The sequence below is a fragment of the Mauremys mutica genome, chromosome 9 (assembly GCF_020497125.1).
Source record: "Mauremys mutica isolate MM-2020 ecotype Southern chromosome 9, ASM2049712v1, whole genome shotgun sequence".
In the NCBI taxonomy this organism is placed as follows: domain Eukaryota; kingdom Metazoa; phylum Chordata; order Testudines; family Geoemydidae; genus Mauremys; species Mauremys mutica.
This window is the reverse complement of record NC_059080.1, coordinates 73,281,971-73,294,435: the sequence shown is the minus strand read 5'-3', so window position 1 is coordinate 73,294,435 and position 12,465 is coordinate 73,281,971. Positions and strand designations below refer to the sequence as shown.

The following is a 12,465-nucleotide window of genomic DNA, read 5'->3' as shown; positions in this document are numbered from 1 at the left end:
CCGAAAAGACTATATTCAAAGCCTGTTAACAGTTCTTAATTGGCTAGAAAGATTACTGTTGACCAACCGAAGATACTTGAGCTACTTCAGGCCAGGCAAAATGCCTCTAAAGTGTGTCCAGCCCTTGGTAGTGCTGAGGAGGACACCATGGTGGAACTAGGACTCTATTGGAGTCCCCTCTTGTAGTACAGAGCACTAACTCTACGCCACAAAGATGACAATCTTTGTTTGTTTGTAATTTGTGTATTTATTGAATAACAGTTAAAAATATGCAATTGTATACAACTTGTGAAAAAGATAGTAATCCAAAAGTCACATGATATGCTTTTCTAAAACTCAAAACACCTCTTTCCTGTTACATTCCACAGAGTGATTATAGCCAACTTTTATACAGCACTTTTCACCAGTAATTCTCAAAGTGCTTTACAAAGTAGGTCAGTTTCATTAGCAGATAAAGATGTTATCAGAAACAACTTTTCTGAGGCTCAAGTCAGATGTCAGTAGTTTTTCCTTTACAAAACTTATTTTTTTGTTTTGCAGTCCACATGGAGACCACAAGGCAAATGTGGGCTTGAATCTGAAGTTTAATAAGAAGAATGAAGAGGTTCCTGGCTACACTAAGAAGGTTAGAAATGAATGGATGTATTCTTCTGCAGTAGAGCAACTTCTTGCTGAGTATTTAGAAAGGTAAGAGTTGAATAATCACTTCATATTTATGAAATCATTGTACTGAAATTGTAAATGGGTTTTATTCACTGTGCAAAAGTTTATTATTGATGACTCTGGGACTGGTGAGTAGGGTAACCCAAATCCTGGTTTAATGGGAAATAAGTGCATCAAATGAAGTATTTTGAGGTGTTTCTGACTTTTAGACTTAAAATGAACTATAATTTAACATGAAATAGCAAAGGAACAAAGTCAGCAACATTATTAAGAATGTCATGGAAGATTCTTAAAGCTAAGATTAAAAAAATTGGAAAAAAATGATATTTTCCTCATATCTTCAATGTACAATCTGTACCCAGTCATAGCTTTTTCTTTGCTGTGTAGACACACATTAGTTTCAAAATCAGATGGTGACAACTGTAATAAGACATTCTGAGTGTGGGAGGTGTCTAAATTATTTCATTTTGTTGCATAGAATATTGACATAAACACATACAGCTCCAGTGTGCTGGAATTTGAAAACACCTCATATTATAATAGTTACTCCGCATAGGAAATCCAGTTTTATTGTACTATCTATATTACTTTCTGGAATCACTTTGAAATCAGTTTTATCTCACTGTAGTCTTTCCTGATTGATAAGGAATTAAAAACTAAAATGAAGGAGACTAGTGTGTGGATGTGATCTTGTGGAGGAGACGAATTAAACTTTCATTTCTAGACCAGTGCTGTTGTCATTCAGCATGTAGCACACATGATATCTCAAGTATTTATATTCACGGTGAAAGATCATTTAGTCATTGTCTAGCCTCTTAGTAACGGCTAGAGGCTGACTACAATTATGTAAAAATGACTGCATAAATGGAAAAAAATAAACAGCCTAAAAAGCAAAAATGTTGAGCTATCATGTGGGGCTTTGGTGACATCCCAATCCATCCAAGTTCCTCTCCAGTAACTTGTCATCATTAGAATCCCTTAGCATCAGTCTGTCTCTGTAACTTAAGCTTACTTTATGGAGAGGGGGATGGAGCATGTGGGATCTTCCAATTTCTTCTTTATTCCCATGTCATAGAGATCCAGCCTTTTAACCAAAGAGGGCAGGACACAGGCCCTTCTGGAGCCCATCAGTACTGCTTCTGAGGTTGCATGATGGAGTTGGGCGGACTTAGAGAAAGGGAATGTCTCATTTTACTTCTAGTGTGTTCTGAGTCCTAGCAAGAGATGATCTTGGACAGAACTCTGATTTTCCATCTTTTGTCAGCATATTGCACTGCCTATTTGGCCAATAAAACTCTGTACATTTATGGAAGGTTACTGCACCCCGGATTCCAGATTATTTTGTGTCTATTAAGCACTTGTTTTTGACTGTGCTGTATGTGAAACTATATCCCTTTTATTATTAGGGTCCCTGAACTGTTTAGTTATATTGCCAAAAATAGTCAAGAAGATATATTCTATGAAGATGATATTTGGCCTGGGGAGGACGAGAATGGGTAAGCAATGTTTTTTTCATTTTGATTAAATAGTATTCTATATGACAAGTTCCAGATATTGACCTCTGTACATTCAAAAACTACTGAAGTCTCAAAGCAAAGAAGGGTACAATTATTTCAGTATTTTTGGAATCATCCAGTCCAAATACTAGACTAGAAATTTTGCTGTAATAAAAATGTGCAGAAATTCTTCAAGTACTGAAATATCTGCAGGCAGGGAAACTGCCCAACCTGAAGATTGGTAGACAGGAAACTGGTGGCAAGAGGGATTTGACAGTACTGAAAATGGCTGCCACCACATAATGGTGGCCTTTTTAAATAACTGAAACCTATCTTTTTCTTCAGGACCAGACTTATTAAAGGATGATTTTGACAATTATCAGGATATTACATAAGTCGTTTCTAGAGCTAGCTATTTATCATACCTATACCTCATATTTGTACAGTTTAGTTTTTAATTTTTGCTTTTAAAATAATCTTCATGGGGTGTTTTTAATGATTTTTGTTTGAAAATGCAGATTTTTAGTCTGGAAGGTAGAATTTCAAGAGTCTGCATTTTAGTTTATACTTTTGAAGCATCATTCTATCATGGTTAATTTTTTTGTCCCTATACTAAACTCTCGGTGCACACAGCAGTGTTTGTTATGATTATATCCAGTTATAAGATGCGCCTACTACTGTAGTATCTGGTGACATTATAAATTCAGAAACTGGGTATAGTCCACAATAATATATAAGCCCTCAACAATTATGATTAATATGGAATTTTTTTTATATAGTGCTGAGAGAGTTCAAGAAATTGTTGCCTGGCTAAAGGCGCATCCTGTCAGCGCTTTATCTCGTTCATCTTGTGACTTACAAATTCTGGATGCAGCTATTGTAGAGAAAATTGAAGAAGAATTAGAGAAGTGCAAGGTACTGAATTTTTATAGATTTGACTAGTGGTGGACTAAAAAGCAGTTATTTTTATTGTCCAAGTACTTTATTCAGATTACAGAAAATGTTTTTTCTGTGGCATGGCAAATACTACAGAGTCTATTGGAAGAACTGTAAGCTACTAAATTGCATCATAAATTGTCATAGCAACTCAGAAAAGGGCATCAGCAGTCTCTCTACTCTTTGGCTCTTTTCTCTCTAGTTAGTTAAGCCAGATCTGCTCTGAGCTCCCCTGACTGTGAATGATCTTGGGAAAAGAATCTGTGTCCAAAGAAGTCCTGGACCCCTCACAATGTCTTCCAAACACAAACCCAATCTTCCATTCTGTTTTCCAAATAGTTTCCCTTTGATCCGCAGATAACTAGGAGGCAGTCTCCTCCAGCCTCACAGGTCTCTCTCATCAGATCCATTCAAGTAAAAGAGAAAATAAAACAAAAACAGGCAAGGAGGTATTAAGTGTTAAATGGGTTAAGTCCCATGATGTGTAGCAAATCCCCATGAGACAAGGGGTTGATATTCTTTCTTCCAGATTGTGTAGAAGGCTCCAGAAGCAAAAGTGATATGAACTTTGGGTTTGTTTTGGGACTGGTTAAATAATTTAAGCCATGGTTTAGAAAGACTAACCTGACTACTTAGATCCAGTTACTTGAAAGTATTTTTTAAATACAGTGTTTCATCATGATTCAAAGTCTTGAGAACTGTGTCTCCTCTGTTAATACCAGAAGAATGCCTGCAGTACATTTTCATAGAGCACATATATATATTTTCTTCAGAAGTCCTACTGCATTCTGATCCCTGTTCTGCTTACTTGCTCACACATCAAACAATAAATCCCATCTGTTTTCACTTCAGACTGATAGTGGGCATTTTTTATTTAAGACATTGCAAAACAATGGCATAATTTTTCAGACTTCTTACTTAATAGTTTTTAAAATTCTTTTGTCCCTTTCCTTTAGCAAAGGAAGAGTAACAAGAAGGTGCGAGTGACGGTGAAACCCCATTTGCTGTATAGAGTAAGTCATTTGAGGGCTGTTAGTTTTTATAATAAAATTAAACATATGTAAAATAAATATAACCTGGACAAACTTCATGAACTTTCAAAAATTATTATAGGGCACTTCACTTAGTTGGGACAGGATTAATTCAGGTTTCTCCTAGGAAATCAGTTTCAGTGTAGAGTTACTTAATAACAATGACTGCTGCATAAATGGGACAGAAATTCAATTATCGACTCTCATGTGGTTTGTTAGCATATGTCTTTTGCCTTCTTCTGTCTATTTGCTGATTCTACAACTTTCATTCCCTCTATAATTGTAATATATGTAGCAAGAATATTAAATGCTTCAGAAATGCTGCCCTTTGCCTGTTTTGCTCTTTTCACGGCACCTGTATGCTCTAGGCTTCTTTGCTGGGTATCTCTCAGATGCTCCTGCTGATGGCACAAGAGAAGCTGAACATTACTTCTGATTGTGCCTTCCCTCAACTCCATGGGCCCATTCAGTAGCACTGCAGCTTCCTAGTTAGCAATATTATTAATAAAAGGATGTTTTCTAAGAATTGTAACTCTCGACCTGGTTGTGAGAAGAGTTCAAATTGTTTTCTTAGTGTCCTGAAAACAATGTAATCATTTCAACTTCTTTAAGTTTTTTTTAAATCCATGATTCATTTGTTATTAAAATCAGAATAACTTATCTTTATATTTTACAAGAATTAATATAGTCTTTTGGTTAATGTCAGCCTCTAGAACAACAGAATGGGGTTGTTCCAGACAGAGATGCAGAGTATCGACTGTTTGACCGTGTTGTCAATGTGAGGGAGAACTTTTCTGTTCCAGTTGGTCTTCGAGGTACCATTATAGGACTTAAAGGAGGTAATATTTTCATCATAATAATGATCTTATGTTAGCTATAAGGTTGGCATGAAAACAAACTGCTGTAAGCTTTTATTCTTTTTCATTTAATTGTGAACAGTATTAATAAAGAGTCAAATTGGAGATGAGGCACAATTAAAAAATAGAAATTTGGTTTGTAATGTACCATGCGGTCGTTCCACTTACTGTGCCATCTGTGGGTTCTGAGGCTCAGTGTAACAGCAAGTGCAGAAGTCTTTTCTGCGCTATTGCTGCAAAATGTGGAGAGATGAGGGTGAGGATTGGATTCAGGGTTTAAAGTCTCTGTCCCCACCCTCAAGACGAGAGTTCATGGTTGTGGGGACCCTAAAGCTGGTTGCAGTGGGAGGTAAGGAAGAAGCTACTCTAGGATTATATTCAGATATGATAGTATTTGGATTCAGGATCTGAATATTGTCGTCTTCCCCCACTAGAGCAGGATCAGTTGTTTGGTAACTTTCATGTGACCAAAGGGTCAGTAATAGGGCTGTCAAGTGATTTAAAAAAATAGTCACGTTTAATCACGTGATTAACGGCACTGTATAATAGAATACCATTTATTTAAATATTTTTGGATGTTTTTTACATTTTCAAATATATTTATTTTGATTACAAAACAGAATGCAAAGTGTACAGGGGTCACTTTATATTTATTTTTTATTACAAGTATTTGCACTATATAAAAACAAGAAACAGTATTTTTCAATTCACTTAATACAAGTACTGTAGTGCAATTGCTTTATCATGAAAGTTGAACTTAAAAATGTAGAATTATGTTAAAAAAAACAACTTCATTCAAAAATAAAACAATGTAAAATTTTAGAGCCTAGAAGTCCACTCAGTCCTACTTATTGTTCAGCCAATCACTCAGACAAACAAGTTTGTTTACATTTGCAGAAGATAATGCTACCCGCTTCTTGTTTACAGTGTCACCTGAAAGGGAGAACAAGCGTTCTCATTGAACAGTTGTAGCCAGCGTTGCAAGATATTGATGTGCCAGATGCACTAAAGATTCATATGTCTCTTCATGTTTCAACCACCATTCCAGGGGACATGTGTCCATGCTGATGACGGGTTCTGCTCAATAACTGTCCGAAGCAGTGTGGACCGATGCATGTTAATTTTCATTATCTGAGTCAGATGCCAACAGCAGAAGGTTGATTTTCTTCTTTGGTGGTTTGAGTTCTGTAGCTTCCTCATCACAGTGTTTCTCTTTTAAGACTTCTGAACGCATGCTCCACACCTCATCCCTGTCACATCTTGGAAGGCACTTCGGATGCTTAAACCTTGGATCGAGTGCTGTAGCTATCTTTAGAAATCTCACATTGGTACTTTCTTTGCGTTTTGTGAAAACTACAGTGAAAGTGTTCTTAAAATGAACAGTGTGTGATGGGTCATCATCCAAGACTGCTAAAACATGAAATATATGGCAGAATGCGGGTAAAACAGAGATGGGGACATACAATTCTCCTCCAAGGAGTTCAGTCACAAATGTAATGAAAGCATTTTTTTTTAATGAGCAGCATCAGCATAGAAGCATGTCCTCTGGAATGGTGGCCGAAGCATGAATGGGCCTATGAATGTTTAGCATATCTAGCACGTAAATACCTTGCAATGCCGGCTACAAAAGTGCCATGCAAATAACTCTCTCCACTTTCTGGTGACATTGTAAATAAGAAGTGGGCAGCATTATCTCCTGTAAATGTAAACAAACTTGTTTGTCTTAGTGACTGGCAGAACAAGAAGTAGGACTGAGTGGACTTGTAGGTTCTGAAGTTTTACATTGTTTTGTTTTTGAATGCAGGTTTTTGTATGAAATGAATTGAAAAACAATTTTTTATCATTTTTATAGTGCAAAGATTTGTAATAAAAATAATATACACTTTGATTTCAATTACAACACAGAATACTTTATGAAAATGTAGAAAAACATCCAAAATATTTAATACATTTCAATTGGTATTCTATCGTTTAACAGCGTGTTTAAAACTACAATTAATCGCGATTAATTTTTTAAATCACGATTAATTTTTTTGAAACATGTGAGTTAACTGCAGTTAATCGACAGCCCTAGTCAGTAACATTATTTGGTTTAGATGTCATATGCTGTCATTTGAGCGTGATGTTGGAATGTTCTCAAGAAAATGAGAGAGGTATGCATTTGGTTTTTGGTTTTTCTTGGGAGGGGGAGGGGCTGGCAGCAGCTTAGGAGGATGGTTTCTCCGCTTTTCAGGAGCATGAGAAAGTTGTCTCCAGTTACATTTGGTCCTCTACCCAATGAAGCTGAAGAGATTATTTAGGAACTGAGATTAATATTTTGTTGACTCTTCTCACGTCTAATAAAGTCTTGTGGAGGAATAAAGATAAAATGATGGAACAGATAAAATCCATTTGGGACAACAAAATTTGCCTCAGATACAGTGGAGAATTTAGAGTGCTATTTGTGAATAATATAGCTCCATTAGAGTGCATAGTGCTTTATAAACTCCTAATGGCATGGACTGTTCTTCATGTGTGTTTTGTAATCTAAAATAAGTACACAACTCTTCTGGTTTCTCAAGAATCCAGTCTAACTGAGTGAATGGGAGGCAGGGCCGGCTCCAAGCACCAGCTTATCAAGCAGGTGCTTGGGGCGGCAACTCAGGAGTGGGCTGGCACTTTAAGGTATTCAGCGGCAATTCGGCGGAGGATCCCTCAATCCCACTCGGAGCGAAGGACCTCCCACTGAATTGCCGCAGATCGCGATCGCAGCTTTTTTTTTTTTTTTTTTTTTTTTTGCTGCTTGGGGCGGCAAAACCCCTGGAGCCGCCGGCCCTGATGGGAGGGAGGGATTAGAGAAAGTGTAACAGGTTTGACCATCCTTTCCCACATGTACATTGACCCTGGTTGTAACAAGTGAGGACAAAAACTGACAGAATTTGCTTATACTCCAGTTTCTGACACAGTGATAGAAAACTTAAATTAAAAAAATAATTTGAATTTCTAGAGAGGAGACTTTCTAGCAGTCTGAGAGAGTTCAGTTAAAATTCTCCAGTTAAGCAGCACATGCAACTTAAAGCTCCTAGTAACATATCTAGGAGCTTGTCTACACAAGTTATTCCAGAATAAGTTAAAATGTGAATTTGAAGCAGAATAGCTATTTCGAAATAGCTCCATATCTGGACATTCTTAATTCTGGAATAAGTGGGTTCGCACAGAGTTAATTCTGGCCTAACTCCATGTGTAGACAAGCCCTAAGCTGAATGCTTAAAATGTAGTTTCTTTTATCAGTCACTTCATGTGTTAAGTAGCTCTACCCTTGAATGTAGAACTACTTAGTCTTTGGCTTTAATAAAGGACAGGCAGTAAAGCCAATAAGAAGGAACACATACCAGAAAAGAGGCGAAGGCATATAGGAGAAGAGACAAAATTGGAGAGACAGACAGTAAAACAGAGGGACACAATAGTGGTGGTCTGAATGTTTTTATCATACATAAGGTTCCACTAAATATTTACTCCTATGGGCATTCTGCACCAAAAAAAATAAAAATCTGCAAATTTTATTTGTAAAATAAATGTGGAAGCTCCAGCATGGCATTGGGGAGCACAGGCCACTGGCTGCACAGAGGTGGGAGATCACTGTGCAGCTCCCCCACCGGGACACGGATTTGACGGTGAGGCTGCATCCAACCCTGACACAGCACAAGGACTAGGCCTTCCCCAGAAACACCCCAGGGCCCTGCCCCTCTGTGCCAGGTGCACCAGGTGTGGACAGGTAGGCTCAGCAAGGCAGGATCCAAGTGTGGAGGGGCTTAGTGTGGGGGGGTCCAGCTGTGAGTTGAGAGGATTCTGTGTGGGGCAATCTGGGTGTGGGCAGCTCAGTTAAAGATCCGGGTGCGGAGGGGGATCTGGATGCACGGGCTTGTTGGGGAGGTTCTGAGTGCAACAATAATGGGGCTCTGCCGGGGGATCCAGGCGAAGGTAGTTGGGGTTCAGGGGGGCAGAGTCTGGGTGTGGAGAGGATAGGGCTCAGCAGGGGAGCTCAGTGCGGGGGTTGGGGATGCTGAGTTGGGCTCAGTGGGGTGGGGATCCAGGTGCAGCTGGTTGGGGCTCAATAGGGTGGGGGACCCGGGTGTGGGTGGCTTGTTGGGATGGTCCAGGGGCAGGGGACATGGGGCTCATTGGGTGGGTGGAGGGAAAGTTCTGGGTGGCAGGGGGTGAAGCTCGGCGGGAAGGTCTGGGTATATGGGGATCTGGATGCACGGGTTGGGTGGATGGGGGAGAAGCTCCCTATTCAGTGATCCCTCCCTGTGCAGCTAAGGAGAGATGGGTGCAGGAAGCGATGGGGTGGAGTTTTCAGAGCTTCGTACAACTAGAGAATAAATCTGGGGGTGGGTCTGACATGGCCCCGGGTGCCATGCAGGGGAAGAGAAAGTCCCGTCCTCCCCAGCCCAGCTGGGACCAGCAGCTGAGCCTGGCACAGGGGAGGAGCCACCCGCCAGGTCTTCCCCAGTCCCACCCCCTGCTCACAGTGATATACCTCTCTGCCAGCTGCCCTGGGCACTTGAAACATACTGCTGGGGAGGGTCGCAAAACTGCTCTTGTGGTTTCCCTTTGCTTCTCCATCAGAAAGTCATATTTCTGCAGGGAAACAAAGAAATCTGCGGGGAACATAAATTCTACGCATGCACAGCGGTGCAGAATTCCACCTGGAGTAAATATTACTCACCTTAAAGTAGAGCATACATTCTCAACCTGTGGTTTTGATCTAAGCTTCTCTTCAGTGACCTACTATATCACTTGCAACCATTCTTCCTCAGATATCAGAATCCCTATAAAGCGGCAAAGAGTTCTGTGGCACCTTATAGACTAACAAACGTTTGTTAGTCTATAAGATGCCACAGAACTCTGACGCCTTTACAGATCCAGACTAACACGGCTACCCCTCTGATATAAACCAGTGGTTTTCAACCTTTTTTCATTTGCAGGCTGTCATAAACAGATAGTTAAGGGTTAAGATCTCTTTTACCTGTAAAGGGTTAACATGCAGTACCTGATGACCACCTGACCAGAGGACCAATCAGAGACAAGATAATTTCAAATCTCTGTGGAGGGAAGCCTTTGTCTGTGTTCTTTGTTAGAGTGTTCTCTTTTTGGATCTAAGAGAGACCAGTCATGTCTCCAAGTTCTCCTGGAGTAGTTCCTACTATTCAATAGTGAGTATTAATTAGAAAGGCGGATTAGTCTTATAATTTGATTTCTACATTTGCAATTGTGTGTTTGCTGAAGGAAATTCTTTATTCCTGTTTGCTGTTACTTTGCTTTTACTGAGAAAGAAAGGAGGGGGGATTCTCTCCAGAGATTAATAAGTTTAGACCCTGTGTATTGTTCCATCTTGGATTACAGAGACAAGTTACTTTCTTTTTATTCTTTAATAAATCTTTTCTATAAAGGACTTGGTTGATCTTTCCTTGGGTGGATTCTCAGGGAAAGGGGAGGAGGGAAGCATCCCTCTGTAGTAGATCCCGGTATCTCTCCTAGGAAAAGGGAGGGGGGAGGAAGCAGGGGGGGAATGGTTTATTTCTCCTGGGTGTAAGAACTCCATGGATTTGGGGCTCTTGGGATCCCCAAGGATTTTGGGGAAGGACTGTGTCCCAATACACATACATTATTGGGTGGTGGCAGCTTTTACCAGATCTAAACTAGGATTTTAGTTTAGAGGGAAACCAAATGCAGGTCCCCATATTGGAACCCAACAGCTCCAAGTGGGGGTGAGACCTATGACACAGGCCCTTAAAAAATTTTGCATGGAGGTGTGGACCCCTTAGGAAATATAAGACAGTCTGTGGAACACCAGGTTAAAAACCACTTCTATATATCTTTGGCACCTCTTTTGAGGGATCTGGATGAAAGGACTCACCTACGCAGGCAGTCACTACATGAAAAAGTTTGAGAAACAGTGGGGTAGATATTCCTCTAGTCTGGCATTTTAATAGTCACTTTAATGAAAGTTGTGTAACAGAATTTCAGATAGGCCAAACCTTTAAAATATGCCCTTTTTCATTTGCAATGACTTTAGATTAATATAAATTATAAAACAGTATATTTATCCATCACTGTACAAGTGATATCCTCTGCTGAGAGCCAGTTTCAAAACTGTTGTCTCTGGTTACCTGGATGTATGGATTCACCCACTGTCTCTCTTTCCAGATGGTTTTATATCCATAAAGCTTCTGTGCCATTGACCATACCATCATTGTACAGAGAACAAACTACATATTCTGTGTTTAAAAAAATTTGCAACAAAAATAAAATCAAGTAGGCCCGATTTATAGGGTTAGCTATTAAGGGGAAAGAATGTTTCCTCTTTTGATCATTAAATACCCAAAGGAAAGTACAGTTGTGTGTTGGGAAAATAACAGACTATTAGGGACTGCTATCAAAATTACAACTCTAGATTACTGCTACTTATAGTTGCTTATAGTAGATTTACAGTTTATGCATATCCTAGAGGACAATTACGCATGACCTTCTTTGAGGTGTTTCCAAATAACTGAATGAAGTTTTATATATGGGGCATAGGAATATTTAAGATATCACTCTAATAATAATTTAGTTTTATGTCTTCTTCATTACCACTATGTGCAATTAGTGGTAGACAGGCAAGTAGGCAACTTACTGTACATGTCATTATTTTCTACAGCAAGCAGAGAAATGGATGTACTCTTTGAAGTGTTGTTCGATGAAGAATTCCCTGGAGGCCTAACAATAAGGTCTGTGTTTGCTCATACTGATTATGTGAGACTGAACTGAATTTAAATTACTGGCTTTTTGTTGATGTGTGTGAATGTTTTTGAATACCTCATGAGAACTTTGACCAGCTCCATTTAGAGGTAGTTTTGCTTCTGTAATGTATGTTTTCTGAATTTTTGTCCCTCATTCTTTATGACTAGAGACAATTGCATGAAAACAGAATCTGTCTCTCTGAAGAAGTGCTTATTACTCCTGATATTGACATCCCCAAGTGAAGTTCTTATCTTCCAAAGCAACCACCCTGATGCCACACGCAAAGGACTAGAGAACTAGGCTATGCAGATGTGCTTGCAAATAGAATGTTTTATAAAATATACTATTTATTATCTGCATGTCTCTAATCACACTGGAAATAGATTTTGGTTTTATAATAGTGCCTTTCATGCTCAAGTTATAGTATCTGAAAAGTACTTTACAAAACAAGAAGCGACTTTGATGCTGGTAGTGGGGCAAGTGTAGGTGAAAACAGCAGTCATTATAAGCAGTACCCTATATATTCTGCAGCAACAGAATTCACCTATTTTACCCTGCCACAAAATTCTGCTCTAATCAAAGCTTTCAGATTTAAACAGAATGGGCCAAGACAGAGGCTCCCGTTCATATGCTCAGGCAAAAGAGCGCTCTGCCAAGAAGGTGACTAAAAAGCAGGCTTCAGCTTCTCCTCCTCAGAAATCCACCAAGAAACTGCAT

At 39.2% G+C, this 12,465-nt stretch overlaps 1 protein-coding gene across 3 annotated transcripts in view; it reads left to right on the top strand.

Moving 5' to 3' along the window:
* Positions 1-12,465, top strand: part of XRN1 (5'-3' exoribonuclease 1) — a 92,655-nt gene that overhangs the window by 62,778 nt on the left and 17,412 nt on the right. For all 3 annotated transcript variants that reach the window (XM_045029388.1, XM_045029387.1, XM_045029386.1), the window contains exons 25-30: positions 541-687; positions 2,070-2,159; positions 2,939-3,074; positions 4,052-4,108; positions 4,833-4,965; positions 11,666-11,735. In XM_045029388.1, the coding sequence (XP_044885323.1) occupies positions 541-687; positions 2,070-2,159; positions 2,939-3,074; positions 4,052-4,108; positions 4,833-4,965; positions 11,666-11,735 (633 nt within the window). The remainder of the gene's footprint in view (positions 1-540; positions 688-2,069; positions 2,160-2,938; positions 3,075-4,051; positions 4,109-4,832; positions 4,966-11,665; positions 11,736-12,465) is intronic.